This window comes from Orbicella faveolata, unplaced genomic scaffold (assembly GCF_042242905.1).
Source record: "Orbicella faveolata isolate gen_17 unplaced genomic scaffold, um_ofav_v1 contig_2, whole genome shotgun sequence".
Classification (NCBI taxonomy): domain Eukaryota; kingdom Metazoa; phylum Cnidaria; class Anthozoa; order Scleractinia; family Merulinidae; genus Orbicella; species Orbicella faveolata.
The window spans coordinates 11,564,219-11,586,430 of NW_028301547.1; the positions used below are offsets into that span (position 1 = coordinate 11,564,219).

A 22,212-nucleotide genomic window follows, 5' to 3' on the forward strand; every position below is an offset into this window, starting at 1 on the left:
GGCTTTGATGGTAGAGAGAACAGCCTCCAGTAGCACTTCGATGAGTCGAGCCGCGCTTAGCGGACACCCATTTATTAATTGACATACATGTACTTATAACTAATATTTGTAATAAAGGCTATGTTTTCATAGATTACCGTACCCAAATTCGCAATTAGCCAATCGGAAAGAATTACAAGCTTACGAGAGCTGCTACATTAGCGGGTTAAAGAGACGATGGCCGCTTAACAGCAAGCCGTTTGCCTAAGTTTGACTATATTTCGCCTGCCTATGAGATGAAAAATAAGATCTGAATCTTATACACGTCCAAAAACTTCATTCAATAATTGACTCTTTCTGAATACGTCAGATGGTCTGTAATTATCTTAATGAGAAATTGGAGTATTATGTAAATCAGTACATGAACATCATGCACAGTCCAAAAGGGCAAACACTCTGCACGGCCCACCACTCCCTCCACTGATGAACATTGGTGCAGCATACACTGTGAAACCTTTAACAGGCAGCTGATCCATGTTGGCGATATTTTCCAGCCCAGGGATGTTTTCTTTGTAGAGAATTCGATGAGATTCAAACAACTTTGATTGCCCGTAATCAATTGAAGCTGTGTCTATTCCCACAAGCTTGATGTTTCGATTTTTGACCAGCCAGCGTGACGCGTCAGCGTGTATACCTGCGAACGAAAAAAAAAAATCTGTACGCTGGTCAAAATACCATGACACAGAAGAGTCGATGTCTCGTAGAGCAACCTCTGAAACCAAATGCGAACTTAGCTACTTTCTTACGGCATGGATTATTATCCTCAATTATTCTTTTCGTTTTTTGCCATGGCAAAATGGGTGGAGCATTCCAATCCCGCGCACCACGTCCTGTGTTAAATGAGAAGAAAATAACAAAAAGCATGGAGAAGGGAAACTGCAACGGACAACAAAGTGCCCCCACCAACCACTCCCTCACCCTACCCCACTCTCACCCCCCTCGCAAAAAAGAGCGTCTTTCCAGTCCTCATCTCCTTACCTGGAAAATGCAACGCGCCTATGTCATCTGTATCAGTTCCCAGATACTTTTTCTTGTCTGACCAATATTTTCCCCAATTTGTAAATACCAGTAGTATCACATCATCCGGGATTTTTCCGTGTTTTTTCTCCCAGGCCTCTAAATCACTCGGCATCAACTGGGCATCAGGACTCTTGAAAAACGTAGTAATAAAAGAATCAAAGGAGAACTATGATCAGTTGCTATATGCTTGAACGGGTTTTGAAGACACTTAAAACCCCGCCTTACGGTTACCTCGTTATTACGGCCAATCTTTATTGCTCCGTTAAAACGCCCAAACATGTTCTTAAAAGAAAACCCCGATAAGGAGGGTACCTACTTTTGTTAGTTCGCACAGGTTCTGTGCATCACGCGAAGCACGGTTTACACGCCACGCACGCGTTGACATTGATATTGGCGTGATCAATGACGCTACTAAAATGAGAGCAAAATTTTCCCACTGTGACCAAATCAAGTTGAATGAAACTATACTAAAACCAGGAACACGAGAGTAGCAGCAAATCGCTTACCACTATCTGTTAACGGCTTCCATCTCAAAAGCTAGCCGTTGTCCGTAGAAAATTACGCTGAAATCCAACTGTAAACATGTACCTGCAGATGGCGTAGTGCGCGTGCTAAACGAGTGCGAGAGACGCAAATGTTTGACTTACGGGGGAGTTGACAGAAAAAATGTGACGGACACCGTAAGAATTTTTAAAAAGTAGAAAACCACTCATTTATATTAACTTTCAAAAACGCGAGGTTACCCCTACATTTTATGTTATGAAATGGCAGTGACAAGCCTATTCAACACGTGATTAATTTCCAGTTGTTAGGAAAGTTTTTTAGCCTGTATTTTGGCTAAACCAAAGGAGAGCTGCCAGGGACGCTAAAAGCGCTGTTTTTATTGTTACCATTTGCCACGTAGTTTAAAGATCTTTATAAATGTGTTTGCATTTCTGTATGTCAAGGCGAATTCAAAGGAAATCTGTGAAGAAAAAGATTCTCCTTTTTCAGAAAAATGCTGACATCAGCATTTCTGTTCGAGATTCAAAGCTGATTATCTCGGGAAAATGCGTGGCTACCCCCAGTCTTCGTTGTGGATTCCAATGGCCCTTGCTAAGATTTGAAAAACCAAACTGTATAATCCTCTATAATTTTACCTCGTCATATTGTATTGTGTTTCAACTTTTTGAAAATCATAACAGCATTTCGAATTCTTATTAAAGAACAGTTTTTTGGAAGTACAATTGTGATGTCTGTCAAGACGTCACTTAAAAATAATAGACCAGCCATGAAATTTACCCTACCCCAGTAATGCGGCCACCCCTTTAATAGAACCAAATTTTAATGACCCTTTAATGATCGTATTAACGGGGTTCAGAAAAAAGTTAAAATAACTCTGCCCTTGAAGCGCAATAATTATGATTAAGTTTACTGCAATTTAAACGTTTATCCACCCGCGAAATTAGAATAGTTAAAATATTTCATCTTGAAACCTGTGCGGTCTTTATGAATGTCCCAGAACACCTCGTCCTTCCGGAAATTTATGTTACTGTAAATAATTTCAACAGCCTTACAGGTCTTTTCATTTACCTGGGCAGCTTTAGAGGATATATCTATCTTTATTGCTCGTCCAGTGAGACGATCTATAGGTATTTCATCTGTTGTCCACTTGCCCTCAGCAAAATGATTGGGCGCGTCCAAGTGAGTGCCCCCGTGTTCACCGCCGCTGATGTCATATGCTGAGTAATAATAACCATCGTCAGTAAAACCTTTAAACACTTCAGTATGCTTGAACTTCAGTGACGTGGGCCAGTAAATGGTGTCATTGTTAAATGGATGAGATAGTTCTATCCATTCTTGTTTCAGTGGTCCTGCCAGGACTGCAAGCCAACACAATGCACTGAACACAAGCCTTATCATGGCGGTTCTCATAACTCCTATCGAGATAAAAGAAATATTTGTCATTTTATTCTATTGTTTCTGTAATTACTCTATAAATGACCATATGTTCCTTTTCTGACTGCCATATATGATTAAATGGAAACATTTGGGTTAGTGCCATTTTGTAGTTTAGTAATAAAAACTCAGACTTTATAAATGAACTCCTGGTGTTATTTCAGGTGTTATTTACGTTTTAGATTTATTTCTTAACAATAATGCAAAGGCATCTAAAAATAATATTGGTTTCTTTTACTCTTGCAACTTAAAGTCATGTCCGTAAACTCTACAAAAAACGTGACCGTCCTGAAACCTTGCAAGCTCAACCTCCGGCCTCGCTCACCTGGAACAGTGATCCATCTCGAAAAGACCTGGGACTCATACAGCCATCAAACTATGGTCCCAGGCTCGAGAGTGCATGTGAGGCCAGGCCCCTGAGGATAAGTAGCATGTAGACACAAGTTGGCGCGGCATCTGGTGTATTTGGAGACCAGCATGTCAAAAAAACGTAGTATTTTGAAAACTTCTGCACTGGAACTCCTTGCTCATTCCGTTAGACTTCTTAGCTTTCCTACGTGAAATTGCCGTCTTTATTGTACACCAGCCACGAGTAATATTTCAGCCACGGCACGAAAAATTTTGATGTCGATTGTCAATAATTCGCTTTTGCAGAAGTGTGTGCCAATGTAATTCCTCTCATAAAATAAGATGGCCTTCCCCCCATGGGTACAGTGGAACCTTAATCCGGTCACCAACGGGCCACAAAAATCTGGCCGTATTAACGGGGTGGCCGTATTAAAGGGTTCTTTAAATACTAAAATGACTGACTGAGCTTTATTTCGGGCCAGAATAAAGTGGCCGTAATAACAAGATGACCGTATTAACGGGGTGGTCGTAAAGTGGGGTTCCACTGTAGCTGAAAATTGAACGACCCACCCCTCGACGCATCTCCTCTCTGCTCCCGCCCACCACCCCCAACACTTTTTGACCAGTTCCTTAGTAATTTTAAATGCTCGATATCAGTGAGCTTTCTGAGACCTCAAAAATGTCATAGTTCTCCGGCTTGAGCAGTCAGGTCACCATTCCCTTGATGTCCTTGACCCGGGGTCCTTGATAACCTTGAAGGACTGGATTTTTCAAAATTAGAGTAACTAACTTCTAAAGCTTCATTTCACGTAACAAATAGATATCCAATTAACAACAGTAAACAAGGAAGGAAGCAGCAGAAGAAGCAACAGCGAAGGTATTTAGCGAGATTCAAGCACGAACAAGGACCAACAAGGGACCACAAGCGTGCTGCACATTTCACGCTTGATCACGACCTCATATAGCTTTGCACTCCTGCACACAGTCTACTACTATCGAGTGGTATCGTATACTCAACACGTATACTACACTATCGTCAGTATACTCAGCCCGATTCCCAGCGTAAACCATATAAGCGTTAGACTTGAGATCTGTAAAGCTTTTGGCACTCTCAGGATCGCTTGGCACCGCTGAATCAGAGTGATCGACATAGATAATTTGGACTGGATGGGTTCCATCGATTTCTTAAAATTTGTCAAAAACATCGGGCTGGCTGTCGTGTTTACAAAACCTTGATCGGCAGTTGACCTGAAATGGTCTAAAAACGATCCAAGAACGTGTCACAAGCCATGGTCTCTCGGTCTCTGAGCCTAGCGTAAACCAAGAGTTGGACTTGAGATCTGTATAACTCTGGAGGATGGCCGGACATTTCTTAATCGACCGAAGCTGGTTTGGGTATGATCGGTTCCTTCGATTCCTTAAAGTTGTGAAAAAATCGGCATGCCCGTCATTTAGAGATTTACAAAAGAGATTTTCGACCTAATTGGGTCCTACCTTTTCTTGACACCGTTTCTGGAAAGTGCCTTTATTTACAATTATTCAACTTGTTAGACAGGCTGCCTGTTAGTCGTCAATCTGCCTTCCACAGATGCCATTGATTTGATGCGCATGGCAATTGAACATTGGATAATCTTGCATCCTCAGAGACCAAGGACCCAGGGGCAGCTAGTTGGGACGACGCGATAATCATATATTCGGGCTAAAGTTTACAAAAATATCACCTCGTGCCAACTAACTGCACCTGGGTCTCCGAGGATGGGGGCTCTTCCGCTCTTGATGTAAACTTTCGCCCGAAAATATCGCGGCATCCCAACTGGCTGCACCTGGGTCTCCGAAGATGGCTAACCTTGATGCCAGGTGTCCGTCTGGTGTCGTGTCGTTATATCTCGGCCAAGCTTTTGACAGTTTACATAAAGATCTTTTACGAGACAAAACCTATGCTTACAGTTTGTCTTCTAAGAGCTTTTGTTTGATGAAGAATTTCCCTGCTGAACAAAAAACGTGTAAAGACCCTTGACAGTTTTCAGTTGTGACTGGTTACCTGTATCCAAGGGAGTCCCTCAAGGGTCCGTTATTGGCCCTCTTTTGTTTCATGCATTTTCGTCAAAGATCTGCATTGTAACTACTATAAATGGCGACTTCGAGTTTCTAGTAGCTGACCAAGAACTTCAAAAAAATAAACTATAAAAAACTTTTAGGTATCACAATTTACCATAAATTCCACTTTCATGAACATAGTACCACTTCATGTCGCTAAACTAGCAGACACGTCTCTGTTTTCAATAGATTAAACTAGGGTATCTAAAAGATAATAATGCTGCGGCACATTCTATTGATAGTGACATATTTTACGCAGTGATTCATCTACAACTTCATGCATGATGACACATGGATGGCGAGGTGTGACAAGGGATCGTGACAAAAAAGCACATAGTGATCTGACCCATGTTTGAACATAAAAAGATACACATCAATCTCCCCTTTACAAGATCTCGAAAATCGAAAGATGTGGAAGTTGTAGGAGCAGAAATCTAACTTATAAATTCTTTATTGATACGCATTAAATGTCTCAAGAATGTTGACAGACTGTGTCGAGGACGCGTCCATCGCGATTTGTGAAAATGCTAAAACTTTAGCTTAAATTCATGTTGGGATGAAAAGAAATAGATCGCAGCATATATGAAATTAGCATGTTCTACGGTTTTCGTTTGTTTTAATTATTCTGCAAGCTTTAGGAGCGACGATTTCTCTTCATTTAAGAATTCGGCCAAGTAGGCGAGACTGCTAAGAAATGACATACTAAGTTTAAAATTAAGATGTCACAATTAATCGTGCAGATTTACAAACTTTCACATACTGCATGCATTAAGAACAAAAGCAAGAGTTGTGAAAGCAGGCACAATCTCCTTCACATCGTTTTACAGGTAAATCAGAGCAAAACACAACCACTAATCTTTCTCACTGGAATCCACGCGAAAAGGCGTCCTCCTGTAGTTCGTGGCGCAACGCACTCTGGTAAAAAGTGGCGCAGTGCACTCTGGTCAAATGCGATGCATTCTGGTAAAAAGTGATGAATTCGAGAATTTGGATCCCCTTTTACATATTCTTCTTAAATCCTGTTTATGTTGCTGCTCGCTCGCTACGCTCGCTCCGCAGCAAAAATCTCCTTTCCTTTGACACTAAGCTTAAGTTACACAATTCGTTAAGTAAGACTAATTACTTCTCTACTGTATGGCTCAGATACTAATTAGAAAAACTCAATGGAAGAGCTCTAAGAAGTGTATTCCGGGGCAAAACCAGTGATTAAGAATATTTATTGAAGAAAGCGAAGAAAACCACGCTGTGAAATCTCAAACTTCTCAAACTCAAAAAATTGCCTTATTCATTTGCGCCATCGTACTTTAAAAATCTCGTTCAACTGCGTGTTTTCCAGTATAACTTGATGGAAATTCATAATTAAAAGGGTGTCGGGGAGTTTTTATATCATGGATATTGCTTTTGAGACAGGCGCGAACGCAACAGGGTCGGCAAATTATTCGATGTTATAACTTTACGGATCTATAAAAAGATAACCAATAACAAGGAAACCCCGACACACTTTGAAAAATTGATGCTTGCTGATCAACACTGTGCAGTTCTTAAACATTACTACTTGCGTTTGATACCCGATTAATTGGGCCGAATGACAGTCGGTCGTTTTCCGTTCTCCAGCTTCTTAATCATGATTCTCAACAAAGGCACGGCCAAATCATTGGATATCTTTTCCGAATTCCACAGTTTATAACCTTTCTATTGATATGTAGTTTGTGGCAGTTTCCTAAAAAACAACGCTGGTACGAACTTTTTTCTAAAGGGCACCCGTGAAGGTATTGTGTAACCTTAAGTTGGCTCTTAACTTTTACACAGAACATGAAATTAAATTGACAGAAAACGGGCGTTCTTTTGAAACCAGTCCCTGAGGTCATTATATTAAATTTCTACACTGTTGACAAAACAGTCCCTTTTTCCAGCTCTCGAAGTTCTTCAAACAATATTTTACAAACACACGCGACATGGTTGAGTAGAGACATTTTCATATTCAAGGACTTCGCCGAACACATTCAGAGGAGAAGGAACTGCGTGCATCACGTAATTCACAGACATTAAGCTAACCCTAAAACACTGCTTAACCCTAAATCCCCACTCCAACAAGCCCGTGAGTTAGTCTTTTAGGTCTCGCTTTGGTTGACCAAACCTAGTTAGCGGTTTGGTCAAAAAGTCGTGTTAAAGATGTGACTTACTGCACGCTTTGAGGTTTCTCTTCGATGTTCAGTTTCCTTTGAGGTCGCGTCGTCATATCTCGGCCAAGCTTTTGACAGTTTACATAAATATCTTTTACGAGACAAACTCTGTGCTTATGGTTTGTCTTCTAAGAGCTTTTGTCTGATGAAGAATTTCCCTGCTGAACAAAAAACGTTTAAAGATCTTGACATCTTTTAGTTGTTACTGGTTACCAGTATCCAAGAGAGTTTCTTGGCCCTCTTTTGCATGTTTCTTATGCTCTTGGTAACGATCTGCATTTCGATCTGCAGTATAACTGCTATAAATGGCGACTTGCATGGAGAGATCATTGGTGTGGTTCTCTCTAAACTCGCTTAAAGCCAATCCTGATCGTAAGTTTCAAATTCCTGCATGGTAATCTTCTCTCGACTTTAAGTTTCTAGCTGCTGACCAAGAACTTCAATAAATGAACTTTAAAATCTTTTGGGTGTCACAATTAACCATAAATTCCATTTTCATGAACACGTTACCACTTTATGTCGCTAAACTAGCAGACAGGTATCTGTTTTTAATAGATTAAAACATCTAATTTCTTTTGACACTGAGCTAAGGTTATACAATTCGTTAATTCTTTGGCACCGTGACTAATTACGACTCTACTGTATGGCTCAGATACTAATTAGAAAAACTCAATGGAAGAGCTCTAAGAAGTGTATTCCAGGACAAGACCAGTGATTGTGAATATTTATTGAAGAAAGCGAAGAAAACCACGCTTTATAATCGCAAACTTCAAAAAATTGCTTGATTGATTTGCCCCATCGTATTTTAAAAATCTCGTTCAATTGCGTGTTCCCCATTATAATTTGAGGGAAACTCATAATTGAAACGGGCATATTTTAAACGGGCATCATGTTATGTCCGAGGCTTCTGGTAACATATCACGTTTTGCTACATTTCCAAACACCGAGAAGAATGTTGGAACTTGCTACAACGCGCAGCGGAAGAATTTTTGATGGGCTTAGGGGTGTTTTGAACTGTGGTAAAATTTGCTATATTACATAGTGCCGACCGTTTCCAAGAGGACGAAATAATGCCAATAAGCATTTCTCGTGTTTCTCGGCTCCCATTTCAAACACTGTGGTCTTCGAGTCAGTGTTTGGAAAAGTGGAAACTAAGAATAAAATCAGGAGAAATAAAATCGTAAAGATCTATGGTCGTTAAGATCAGATATCCATATTCTCGACTTTTAACTTTTACACAGAACATGAAATTAAATGAATTGACAGAAAAAGGCGTTCTTTTGAAACTAGCCCGAGGTCATTATATTTAATTTCCACTCTGTTTTAAAAGCAGAACAGTCCCTTTTACCAGCTCTCGAAGTTCAACAAATAATTTTTACAAACACACGCGACATGGTTCAGTGGAAACATTTTCATGTTCATGGACTTCAAAACATCGCGGACATCACGTAATTCACCGCCTGACCCTGAGACACTAAGCTAACTCTAAAACACTGCTTAACCCTAAATCCCCACTCCAACAAGCCAGCGAGTTAGTCTTTCGACATCACTTTGGTTGACCAAACCTAGTTAGCGGTTAAAAATTCGTCTTAAAAATGTGACTTACTGCACGCTCCCTTTCTCTTTCGATGTTTTCCTTTGAGGTCTGCTAAAGCTTCCTTAGAGTTCAGCTGTCTCTCGAGAACTAGCTTCCAGTCCTTCAAGAGGCCGTAATTATTCAACACAGAGAAAAGTGCTGGTTCGGCGTGTCTATTGAGCTATGAAAATACGGCTTTCAGCGAGGGCTTTCAGGTTGGCTATGACTCGCAACTGTTCCGTGATTTTTTTTTTCTTACTAGGTAATTTATTATATTTACGGTTAACCCGGCCTTAGTACATTTCTAGTCAGACCGATTTATTACAGTTCTGGTGAAAATTTTCAAACATTTGTGGTTGATGTTACAATTAAGGATGATCAGTACAGAAGTAAGTTTATGTAATATCTTTCGCACTGAAACTAGAAAATGTAAGAGTAAACAAACCGACAATATAACCTTAGACGCTACATACTCACGAAGTCAACTGCACAGTTTACCAGAAAAAAAAGGATGAATGACCATATTAATCCAGGAAGACGAATAATTCGTCTTAGACGTATTACGAGTCTTTAGAGCTGAATACGGAAAACAAAACGCATTAAATTAATGTCAGACAAACTTAGGAAATTTATGCGTTGGGATGACGCATAAAAAAAAAACATATAATTTCTCTGGGTAAATATGAGACAAAACAACAGACCAAATTATTTGAACTTTGAATTTGCTGACCTAAGCGCCCAAAAATCTCTCTCACAATAACTTGTTGTTGTTGACTCGCGAGTTTTGGACGTATCGTATTTAACTAGACTCACTTTATGCTAGGCTGCGTTTCTTTGGAATGATGCGAACTAGCATCACTGATCCAACATCACTCGGATCATAGTGCATCAAAGGATCTGGTGAATCCAGAGTGGATTCATCCGTTCCTTTAATACACCAAGATCTGAGTTACCTTGGATCACTGGTCCTAATCCAGATCATCCCAAAGGAACGCATCCCTAGCCACATTGTTCGTCACCCTAGAAAAATGCAGCCAATGGCGCGTTACACATTATAACAATGCCAAGTGCTAATGTCAACTTATGGTCAATCTAGGACTATCGTCTCCTATAACTGTCAGTTTTATACCACCAGAATCGCCCACTGTGATATGACAGAGATAACCCACGGTGCTGACCCCAAAAAATATACCTACTAGTGTGATAGAGGAGCGTTTGTAACTTAGACAAGTGAACTAAGAAGTTACCTTGACAGATAGCAGTCTTCAGTTCACGTGCACGGAAAATCCCTCCTACCTAGCCCCCCACGTAAACGTTCCTTGTGCTCGTCACGCGAGGAAAGATTCCTTGACGAGCCTAAAGGCCGTTTACGTTGGGGGTTAGCGACACAGAAGGCGATTTTGCACGCCGAAATTCGTTGCTTTGCGCATGGCAAATAGCAGCGATTTCAATCGGATTTCACGGCGGTCGAAATCTCTGGTGAAAATCGCGCCATTTAACAGGTACAAAAGACGGTTTTCCGGACGAAAGTATAGAATCGCCTATGGTATCGTTAGTGTGTCGTCATTATTTCTTACGTACGTGCTACACAAGACAATTAATCCTACTCAATTAGCTTTTACACTTTCCCTAAAGAAATGGACAAGGAAAAAAATACACCTTAGGAGCTCTGGGTTTGGCTGCTTGCTGGCGTCTTTGTCCTTTGGGTTCCGTTCTCGTAACTTACGCGGTTGCAATAAACAAACAACAAGCTCTTTCATGTCCCCAAAAGATAGATCAGGCCATAATTTCTTACCAAACTGTGACTTAGTCAACCTAACTGCGTCTTCTATCTCACCACCATCTACACGCCAGGTGAAGATACGCTGTGTTTTGTCATAAAACTTCATGACATCGCCCACTGTTCTACAGGCGCGCAACTTTGGTATCAGTTCAGGATTCAAATCTTGAACACACTTTGACGCAGGGCATTGTTCTTCATCCAAGAGTTTTGTCTTGGCGTGAGGAATGGTTGCAGTAGTCCACAGTCCACTACAGTTGTTGAATTGCGACTGAACTGAATTCTCCTTTGAATTAGGGATAATAACATCCAAGTCACACACCACAGCATGCGGAATGCCCAAATCATGACATATTGCTGTAGCTTTGTAGACATTTTTCTTGCCGCTGATTGACAGGACAATACAGCTGCGGACGGCTTCTTGGATCTTGGATAAGAGTTCTTTGGTGTAGTACTTTCTTTTATAAGCTGGATCTTGCAAAAGGTTTTCTACAGCTACAGGCAGATCTGTGCCGTAGGTTTGAGAAGATTCGGGCAAAGAACCATCTGAGCCTCCGGTCATGTTGGCAGCAGCTGACCCAGGTTCTAATAGAGCTTTAAAGAGCTCCGGGTTTCCTTCATCAAATAACCTCAACAACGCCTCGATAAATCTCTTGTCGCTTTCCCCCTCGACCCAAACAATGTATCGCGCAAAAAATATCTCCCTCACTTCCGCTCCACCAATGAAGTGTAAATCTCTGACGTTGTAATGCGATCTAACACGCCTTATTTGGCAATAACCGGATGGGAGAACTTGGAACCTCCAAATCAGGTTGATTCTTTCAACTTCTACCACTTCTGGCGAGTGCGTCGTGGTTATAATGCACTTTCTTCTGTTTCTTGATTCTCGCATGAGAATCGTTCTCAAGCGACGAACTTGCAACGGATGCATTCCTCGGGCAACCTCGTCGAAAATGATGGTTCGGCTAAATGGATGGACAACCAACGCAGCTACCACGAACGTAGAAAAAGTTCCTTCGGAAACACGCTGAATAATTCTGTTGGTTCCCTTGTCCAGAATTCGTAATGGGATGTCACCATCAAGGTCCAGCTCAAAAGCCAGACTCTGGTCACCCATTATCTCGTGAAACAAAGCAAGGGCGTCATCAATACGTTCTTGAGGTAAATTTTTAAGCAGGCTGACCATAATTAGGTTCTTGACATCCCGATACCTCAGTGTATCCCAGCCGCTGAGAGCCAGATCTGAATGCTCAGTGTCCAAGACGTCGGTGTCTGAAGATTCAGTAGGGACCATGGTAGAGTCGTTCAGGATATCCAGTTCCACCTTACGGAGGAAGGCCTCGTCCGGGCACCATTCCATAAGATCAACACCAGCTGGTAAGGGATCGTGAAAGGCTGCAGTGAGTTCACCATTGTTTTTGATGACTACCAAAACAACATCTTCGCAGACAACATAAAGGAACTGGCAATGAGATGGATTACTAGAATTAAAAGTCTTTCTTCCAGAAAACACGCGCACTAACCCTGAAACTGAACCAAATGTCTCCCTCAGCAGGTTAGTAAGTTCGGTTGGAAATTTTAGGACATCGTCTGAAAACCAAGAAAACAATCCTGAAACACAAGGAACAGTCGACAGAACTGCTCCAGTGAAATTCGAGGGTGAACTTTCAAAATATTGAGAGAGCTCTCGTCCATGTTGAAAATGAAACTCGCACACCGCTTTAGCGCTTGCAACGTTATTACCTATCACCTCAAAATCTTCATCGTTGTCAACAAAATTACTCGCTGCTTTGACTAAAGCCACAAAGCTGCTCTTGCCACTCGAGTTTTCGCCTACAAGAGTATGAAAACTACTGCCACACGCACTTTCCAAGTCAAGCTCTTGTCGGCCTTTAAAGATGATATAATTCTCAACCACAACCCGACGAAGCATGCTTCTTTACACCACGCTCATTTAGCACATCTTGAAATTAAAGATTTCCAGTCTGCCTTGTAGTATTACGTCATTTTGCTGCAGTTTAATTGATCTGTTTTAAAAAATAGAGGACAATTAGTACAAAACACGCGAAATTATTACCTTTACAGTCAGTATTAACAAGGTGACAATGTACCCGCTATGGAAAATTTCCAAGGGGGAACTATCAGACCGACAGTTCCGAGACATCAAACACTCTTTTGTCAATATTGTTCACTACTAAATTTTCTTCTACGCGCCTGTTTAAAAATCATATTAAAATATTTTCATCTCTTTTAGATGAAAGGCGTGAAAGGCAAATGTAAAATTTGAAAAAGAACACAGACAAAAACCGAACAAAAAAAATAAAAATATACATATATAACCATAATTTACCCTCGGCAGTGTTATAGCAGAAGTGCTAGTGGGGCCGAGCAAACAACTAGACCAATTAAACATAACATCGTTAAGAATCGCAACTGGCCGTGACAAATTGCGTCTTTCAATATTTTTCTCTAAGCCCACTTGTTTACAGACACACTTTCACGGACGAGTACTATCCAACCGAGTATTTTCCTCGGACAGGCATTTTGTTAACAACCACACACTGCTTGGTTACTCACTATCAACAACAGAATACATAGTGACTAGCTCAATATAAAAGGATAAAAGAAAGAAAGGGCATAGGCGTACGGGCACCTTCGGACTTGCGGGGCGGTGACCTCCTTGCTCGAAAAAAATACACGCAATGCCTGAACGTGCGAATGTTGAAATCGGGATGCAAACGCACCCAAATTGTATGAAAAACAAAACCCTTCACAGTTCTAACATCTAATGAAACTGCTATAATTCCAAATATAGTTGTATTGAAAGCTTGCCTACTCAACGATACTTCAGATCAGCAGCAGATATATATATGATACACTTTACACGACACTATACTGAAAGTACTAACTCTCTGAAGAGACCACTTGACAGCCTACAGACTTCTGGTCGGGCGTCTAATCACACAAAGATTCACAAAAATTAACTAACTAGAAACTTTATTTACAAGGTTTGGAAATAACCCACCAAAAGCATTATTTGGTAATATTTTCTCTCAAGTTTCGTTGCCCGAATCATACGCGTTACATCTTAATTTCCGTAGCTGTGGGGGGGGGGGGGGGGGGGGGGGGGGGGCTGCAGCCCCCCTTGCACCCCTCCCCCAGCTCGTATGCTTATGAGAAAGGGGTACCGGACAAATCATCTGATAAAGCTATTTAAAATGTCTCAGTCAGTTCCATGTACCAAGATTTTAATATATTTAGTTGGTATGCCAAATGATGGAACTCCAACTAGGCAAAGAGTAGACTTGTTGAAGAAATACATCATCTTAAGTATATGTGAAAGTCCCATCCTTCAAATAAAGATATGTTGCCTACAGTGCAAACTTTAAGGCACATCAAATGCCATTTGACAAAATCTACAACAAAGCAAGAACAATACACAACAGTGATAATGAACCTGAACAAGCCCCATTGTCTGTCAGAAAAAGATGTGGAGGTTTAATTCATGTGTAGAAATCGGCTTCTCAAGCTCAGAGGAATTGATAATGAAAACACAGTTTAACAGTACAATGTACATGAACAGGAAAGAGAGCAACATGCTTTCTGAACAAGGTAAATCTAGCCCACCAATGTACACCATTAAGAGAAAAGAGGGGAAATAAATTACAGCTTCCCCCAAAGAGAGGGCTGTATTTCCTCTTGCAGCAATCTGTGAAGGGGGGGGGGGGGGGGGGGAAGGTAGGAGATATAAAATTTGCAATTTCTTAAAATCTTCTTCCTTCCTCATGCAATAATGGTAGGTCCTTAATATCATTATTCACCCATCATACCAAGACTACGGACTGTTTGAGTCTGCGTGTACATTTTTGTTCAGTTGAGTCAGAGGAATAAGCCACATTTCAAAGCAGTAATATTTACTAGTTCCTCCATGTTGTCCTATGTAAGTCAGGTTGGGATAGGTTAGAGAGGTGGTAGGGGTGGGGGTGGGGGGCTGAATGCAGTGTGTTGACTATGTAGATGAGTGATGTAAGTGTTGTATGTTGAACTCGGTACTACCTTAAATTGTCTCACTGGTTTGACCTTCTGACTTCAGTAAACAGGCCAAAATTGGCCTTGATTGTCCACCTGTGACTATCATTGTCTGATTATCATTCACATGAGAAGATATTTTTGATAATCTGATAACCAAGGATAAAGCCTAATTGAGCATGCAGATAGCATAAATCGGACCAAGCTAACGTTAGAATGCAATCTCATAAACCTACGATTAAATTTTGCCCCCCAAAACAAACCAAACTTCCTGACTCTGATCGTACCTAGGATCGATTACCAATACCAGCCACTGTTCGGGAAAAGAGCTCGCGCTCCTCCCCCAGAATGTAGACCGGACTCGAGAAAGCAGCTGAAATCGAGCCTAGATCGTACCCTGAATAGTTAAAAATGGCCATTTACCTTGACGTCCTGCACTTTACAATTTTATGGTGAAACGAATATCTGACAAAAATATGCACACCCAGAGCTGCAAATTAAGCTATTGTTTAGGGGTATATTACCCAATATATACAAGGAATAAGGCATTTTTAAATGTTTTCATTTCATTTTATAAAAATAAGGTTTTTCTCCAGGGCTTTAAAAGGGTTCATGTTTAAAGTTTCCAGTCCGTAATGCGCAGTTTCAGCACCCTAATGTTTATAAACATTGTTAATCTCACTCAATGGAATGTGAATCAATGTTATTCATTACAAACCACCTTATCTTTGAGGCCTTTCAAATTCTTTTTCCAACAGCGTCATTGATTTTTACACCTGCGAAGTTGTTTCATTAAGTGATATGAGAAAGAACAAAGCATAAAGCTTCGACCACTTCGCATCCAAAATTGTGGTTGTTTTGAAACTTTGAATTTACTTCATGTAAGTAGCTGCGAAATGTTTACATTTTGTGATGTATTTAACATGACACAAAACAAAAAATGCAAACAAACTCTCGAGAGTGCACAGTACAGACTGGAAATCATCTTTTAGACTAAAAACAAGATTTTTGGTTCCAACATTTATTTCAGAACTATTTAGTTGTAAATATGAGTAATTGTAGACTTTTAAGGAATACAGACAATTTTTCCTTGCCTAGATTAAGATATAATATGATACCTACGGAAGACACAGTTTAAGATATATGGGTCCTTTGATTTGGTCTAAGCTCCCAATATCTATTAAAATGATCGAAACCTTGTATCCTTTAAAGGTCATTCCCCAGTATTGCATTGCGCATCCTTACTGCGCATAATTCATGGCGTTATTAGCGCACGTTTGTGCACCTGCACATTGAAAACATGGCGGATTTGCCTTGATATTAAGTTCTGTCAGTTGAAGAATGGCTATAGCTCACTAACGAGCTCGGTCGCCCCAATTTTTTTCCAGTCATTTTCATCAACTAATCATTTGCTTTGCGTGAGAAAAGAGCGATCTGATTTCTATTGTTGAAAATTGAATAAATAAGGAAAATAGCAGCTGCACTGTAGTCTTTTCTATTTTGCAATTTGATAGCCATGGCAAGCAATTTGGTCCCAATATTTTAACAAGGATTCAGCTTCCTGTCAAGATCAAACTTAAAAAGTTTACTTGTGTCCGACACAAGTATTGACTGTAGTTTGAGGTGTGTTTTCATGAGTCTGGGCTCACAAAGAGTTTACAATAACTTGGAATGTATTCTTGTAATAAGCATTAAATAACGCTAAAATGCCTCACTGCTCCTTAATGAGCATGGGCACCCCCCTTTTTTATTTTATAATTAAAGTTCTCATATGATAAATATTCATTGGACAAAGTTTGAACGAAAATCTATGTGCAGTTTTATTTCAGGGAAATTACCTTAAAAGTAAAGTGGGAAAGTTAAACCTTACAGTTATTTTCAGTAATAATTGCAAGGATTGTCATTTATGTAATAATTAGTTATCATACTTGTTATGCATAGATAAGAGGTAGATCCTGCAAAGAGACTTGGAGGGACTTTTATTTATCTCAGATTTTGTATCTAATAATATCTTTAGATGTGTGGAGGCACAGTGGTCTCATGGTTAGTGCACTCGTCCCCAGATCAAGTGGTCTGGGTTCGAGCCCTGGCCAGGGACATTGTGTTGTGTTCTTGGGCAAGACACTTAACTCTCACAGTACCTCTCAGACTCCACCCAGGAGTATAAATGGGTACCGCCAAATTGTTGGGGAAACCTAAAAATTGCGGGGGATTGACCTGCGATGGACTAGGATCCCGTCCAGGGGGAGTAGAAATACTCCTAGCCGCTTCGTGCTACAGAAACCAGGGTAAGCTCTGGCAGGTATGAGCCAGTCAGCTCCAAGGCTTCACGTAGATAGATTGTCTTTAGATTAGATTTTGTATTTAATAATACTTTCAGATAGGTGTCCCCAATTAGTTTCTGTAATGAAGCTAGAATGAAGCTAGAATGAAAGACATGTTAATTAAGTTTCTATTATTATTATTATTATTATTATTATTATTATTATCATTTGTCATTAGTATTAGTTGTAGTAGCCACGATATCATGATTAGGTACAGAAACATGTTTTACAGGTTTAACAGACATCAAATTATGTAAATATTATAGCATTTTGTAAAGCTTAGCTCTAGTTTTTGTCACAATAAACACTCCTGTTTTTTTAATTATTATTATTATTATTATTATTATTATTATTATTATTATTATTTTAAGTCCTTAAAGTCTTGCCGCTTTTAACTTATGGTGCCGAGTTCAATCCATTATTATTATTATTAAAGATTCGCACAGCTATTGATGATATTGAAGCTGGTTTCGTCAATGGCTCTGGGCAACAAAAAGTTGCCTAGGGAAGCCAAGAAACACCCCTTGTTTGCTTTTTCTCTTCTTTCTACATCTCCAGCACCTTTCTAAGAATTCTTGCTGACCCCAACAATGCACATCTCTGGATCAGTCCAACAGGAATGCCCACCTCAATGGCTCTCAAATTGTCCTTCAATCTCAGTGGTATTGATCCCAATGCTCCCACTACCACTGGAATAACCTTTGTCCTCACACCCCACATTTTTCGAACTTCTCTTGCTTGATCTTGATACTTTTCAACTTTTTCATCTTCCTTCTCTCTCACCCCATTATCCTCTGGAATTGCCACATCTATAATCTGACAGCTCTTGTCTCTCTTGTCAATGATCACCAAATCCGGTCTCCTAGCCCCTATTTCATGGTCTGTTCGCACACTGAAGTCCCATAGAAGTTTGTAATCCTCATTTTCAAGCACACTGTCTGGAACATGGTCATACCATCTCTCCTTTCATTCAAACCCACATTTTCCTGACAGGTCCCAATGGATTGCTCTAGCCACGTTATCATGTCTCCTTTTGTATTCTTTTTGTGCCAGTTTCGAGCACGAACTTACAATATGGCTAATGGTCTCGTTACTCTGCTTACAGATTCTACATTTCGGGTCATTCTGTGACTTGTCAACCATTGTTTTAATATAGTTTGTTCGTATTGCTTGATCTTGTGCAGCAATGATAAGAGCTTCTGTTTCTCTCTTGAGCTTTCCTTCTTTTAACCAGGTCCATGTTTCCTCACTTCTTTGTTCTTCACCCTGTCTTGCAAACTGTCCATATAACGGCTTTTCTTTCCAGTCTTGAATATTTTCAGTTCTTCTCCTCGCTTTTAAGTTGGCAGCTGTCTCTCTATTCTCATCCCCATCCCTCCTGACGGCTTTTAACAGTTCTTCCTCGCTTGTTTGGACATAATATTCTAACGATATCAATATAGCATTCTAATCAATATCGACATAACATTCTAATCGATATTGATTATTATTATTATTATTATTATTATTATTATTATTATTTTGACAGTGCATGCTCAAGTGGAAAATCAATCTATTGGCCTCAAAGTTAATGAAATAGGGATTTTACCAAAAAATTGCCATCATACTTTTAACAAACTATGACTTAATATAATAATATTGGCATGTCTTCCCCTTCTCTAACAAAGTATCAAGAGCTGACATCTTTCTATTACAGGGTGTATGGCTGATGATCAAGACTAGTAGTCACTCTGTCTAGACACAGTCTTTCGTTTAAAAGTTTGGGGATTTGAACACCCATCCCCATTAAAAACACTAGTGACTGTCATTTAACTTAAGGGTGATCAAATCTGCTATCAAAAGCTATGCATTGACAAATTAAAGACATGCTAAAAAATGCAAAAAACATTTTTGTTTTTATTTGCCACTGAAATAAGGCAATGTATAATGATAATCACATTCCAATGAAAACAACGTTCAAATTGCCATTGGAACCAAACTTATAATAAAACCACACTTTACCACCCTAAGTCACCGCTAAAGAAAACACAAGACAAAGATCAATGCTTATCCAGCCATGGAAAAGCAACAAACTCAAGGAAACCACTAGGAGTAGCAACAATAAAATATGGTTTCTTTTTGTTTAGAGTAGCATTCAGAGCCAAGTGCAAGGCCTTCATTTTTATTTCAGAGAAAATTGCTTTGAACAGCAGATCACCTGGAAGAGGATAATGCTATGCATTGCCAGATAACAAATCTATATACACACTGATGCACTATTGAGAAACTCTGTTCATCTGCAAACAGAGTTTCCCAAATGAAAACAAGGGGTGCTTACCATTTACAAAAACCACCCAGTTGGAAATTTCAGGCATAAAGATTAAACAATTGAATACCACATTGCGGGAGAGGGAATCGCTATAAAGTATATCCACATCAGTTAGAGAGACTTAAAAGAGCAGAAAAATAGCATCACCTCAAATCACAGCCCATATTTTCTGAAGCTTCCCTAACGGAATGGCGCGATCCATTTGATTTTCCAACTGGAATTTCCGGTTTTCCCACGTAAATGGTAAGTACCCAAGCACTGACTGTAGGGATTGAAGAGCTATCACTATTTTTTCTCTCCCTCCCACTTGATCATCCTTTGCCCTCATGCCTATACTTAAGATACTTTTTTCCCCTTGACAACTCTCCGATGGCACTTGCCTATACACTAAAGAGCATGTACTTGCCCATTCATAACAATTTGGTGTCAATGACTCCATCACTTATATCAAATTAATATGTCCTACGACCTCCTCTGAGACCCAGTTTGAATGAAATTCTGCCTTGCAACATGTGTTGAAATTCCCACAGCTATGTAAGGCCCCACTGACATGGTTTTGGTTACCTGAGACAACCCTCCCCCTGAGGTCAAGCATTCATATGTGAAAGCGTTGTCCCTGTAGTGGCTGAGTCAAAGTTGACGTGGCATGATTATTCATAACCCTTATTGAGTACTCAAATGTGCAAGCTCTTTCTTTGAGTTTTCCTTGCTAAATCAATCACAGTGGGTTTTGCCGAGTTAATTTTCACCTCCTTGATTCAAATTTCTGCTTTAAATTCTAAATCTAGGCATTATGTGACACTCACCATGCCAAGAGTTGTCCCGACTGGGTAAGCCAAAGTGTTCACATGAAGAAAAGTTGTCCTGCCTGTCAGGGTTACCCTACCTGCCAAGAAGAGACAACCCCACCAACCATGTTGTCTCCCCCTCCCAACCCCCAAGATGGGTTCGCGATCCTCAAGCAAACGTTTGGTTGAATTTTACAAAGAAATAAGTGAAAAGTTAGCTCGGCCAGGGTAACTCTAGGGAAGGGTTGTCTCGGGCACTCAAGACCATATAAACGGGCCCTAAGACATGTAAGGACCTTCAGAAATGAGAACAAGAAAAGGTATGAAATTGGGATCCACTCACCCCTAGGTTTGTCCCAGTATTTTTGGAGTACTGTCTCCAATAGAACAACATGACAGTTGTGTAACATGGCAGGCAAATAAAGTCTTGTATTCAAAAATAACCACTGGCTGTTACAGGTAATACATTGCGTTACCTTTAGAAGCATCAATATTGTAACGCTACAGTCTACTTCGTATGGTCCAGTGAAAAATTATAGGCTTGCATGTTACCAGTTTCGTACTGTGTCTACGGATGTTGAACGATCCAAAAAGTCATATACGTAGCGAAAGAGACACCATAACATGCCAAATAAAAGGCAGCATTCTCTACTACCAATGCACTCTACTGTCACCGCTAATGTTGAAAAAAAAAGTTTTGAGAAGGTAGCCTCGCCTCAAATCAGTTCTCAATCACATCAACAGAACAAACATGCATGGACACGTACAGCCTCCACATAATAGCAGTTTTGGACAATGTTTTAGCTCTTTTGTGAATTCATCACTATATGGCTACCTACTTAGGATAACTTACCACGGTATTCTGTGTTTTGAGTTGGATTCCCAAAGATTTCGGATGTTCAGTTTGGTCATTTTGCGTCTACCCAGCATCCCTTCCAGCCAACTCATGACGTCATCCGAGAACCGGAACTCGAGAACCGAGAACTCCCTTTAAGAATTTTTATGAATAATTTTTGGAATGCATTCATCTCCAAGGCAACAAACACACCAGGTTTAAACGCGCACATTTATTTTCAAGTTTCGTAGTAGGGAAAAATAACGGACAGCGCGCGGGCACAAACTCTGATACGTACAGCCTCCCACACTACGGGCTCTTTGCGTTCGTCACGCAATCTTTTCCGCGTGACAGGTCCACTTCGGAAGCTTTCTGGAATTCAACATCGTAAAGGAATATTACGTATTTTATTTGTTCAGCTTTTCAAGCCAATGGATTCTTGTCACAAATAAATGATTAATAACGATAATAACTGGCGGATTGTCATCAATTTTGTTTAACAGTAACAGGCCCCTGGTATTGTATTGTAACTCGTTAAGTAACGTAATGTGTAAGTCGTAATAAGTAATTATTGCGTATTGTAAATAAGTAAGGTAATGTCAAGTATTGTAAATAGGTTTTTTACGTATTATAAGTGACGTTTGTAAGACAGTAAAAGCATTAGAAATAATAATGATAATGATGATGATGATGATGACGACGACGATGATCACGATGATGATGACAATAATGTAGTGTATTGTAAGTAGGTTAAGTATCGTGTCGTGTTGTAAGTAGAGTAAGGCAATGTAAGTAATTGTGTTTAGCAATAAATAGAAAAAAAAGGCCCGGGGAGGGGGGGCGGGGGGCACTCCCTTGTGTGGGCTATATATTGTAGGTTTGTGCAGCCCCAAACGGTATGGTTTTTGAGCCACTTTGGTCATAAATAGGGTATGGATGTGTTTTTT

The 22,212-nt window shown here is 40.1% G+C and overlaps 2 protein-coding genes across 3 annotated transcripts; both read right to left on the bottom strand.

Annotated features, from left to right (window-relative positions):
• Positions 1-30: 30 nt before the first annotated feature.
• On the bottom strand, positions 31-2,996 carry LOC110046014 (uncharacterized). Its single transcript, XM_020751674.2, has 3 exons — positions 2,632-2,996; positions 1,018-1,189; positions 31-673 (listed from the first exon to the last, which is right to left on the bottom strand). Exons 1-3 carry the CDS (start codon positions 2,971-2,973, stop codon positions 408-410), a joined length of 780 nt encoding a protein of 259 aa, XP_020607333.2. The 5' UTR covers positions 2,974-2,996; the 3' UTR covers positions 31-407.
• Positions 2,997-8,900: 5,904 nt separating this feature from the next.
• Positions 8,901-21,389, bottom strand: LOC110046036 (uncharacterized). Of its 2 annotated transcripts, none has more exons than XM_020751699.2 (2): positions 21,284-21,389; positions 8,901-13,008 (listed from the first exon to the last, which is right to left on the bottom strand). In XM_020751699.2, the coding sequence occupies exon 2, from the start codon at positions 12,912-12,914 to the stop codon at positions 10,809-10,811; it is 2,106 nt and encodes a 701-aa protein (XP_020607358.1). In that variant the 5' UTR covers positions 12,915-13,008; positions 21,284-21,389; the 3' UTR covers positions 8,901-10,808. The 2 variants fall into 2 exon arrangements, 1 of the variants encoding a protein (XP_020607358.1); XR_016207216.1 differs by lacking the exon at positions 8,901-13,008 and adding an exon at positions 16,016-18,758.
• Between the last annotated feature and the right edge of the window lie 823 nt (positions 21,390-22,212).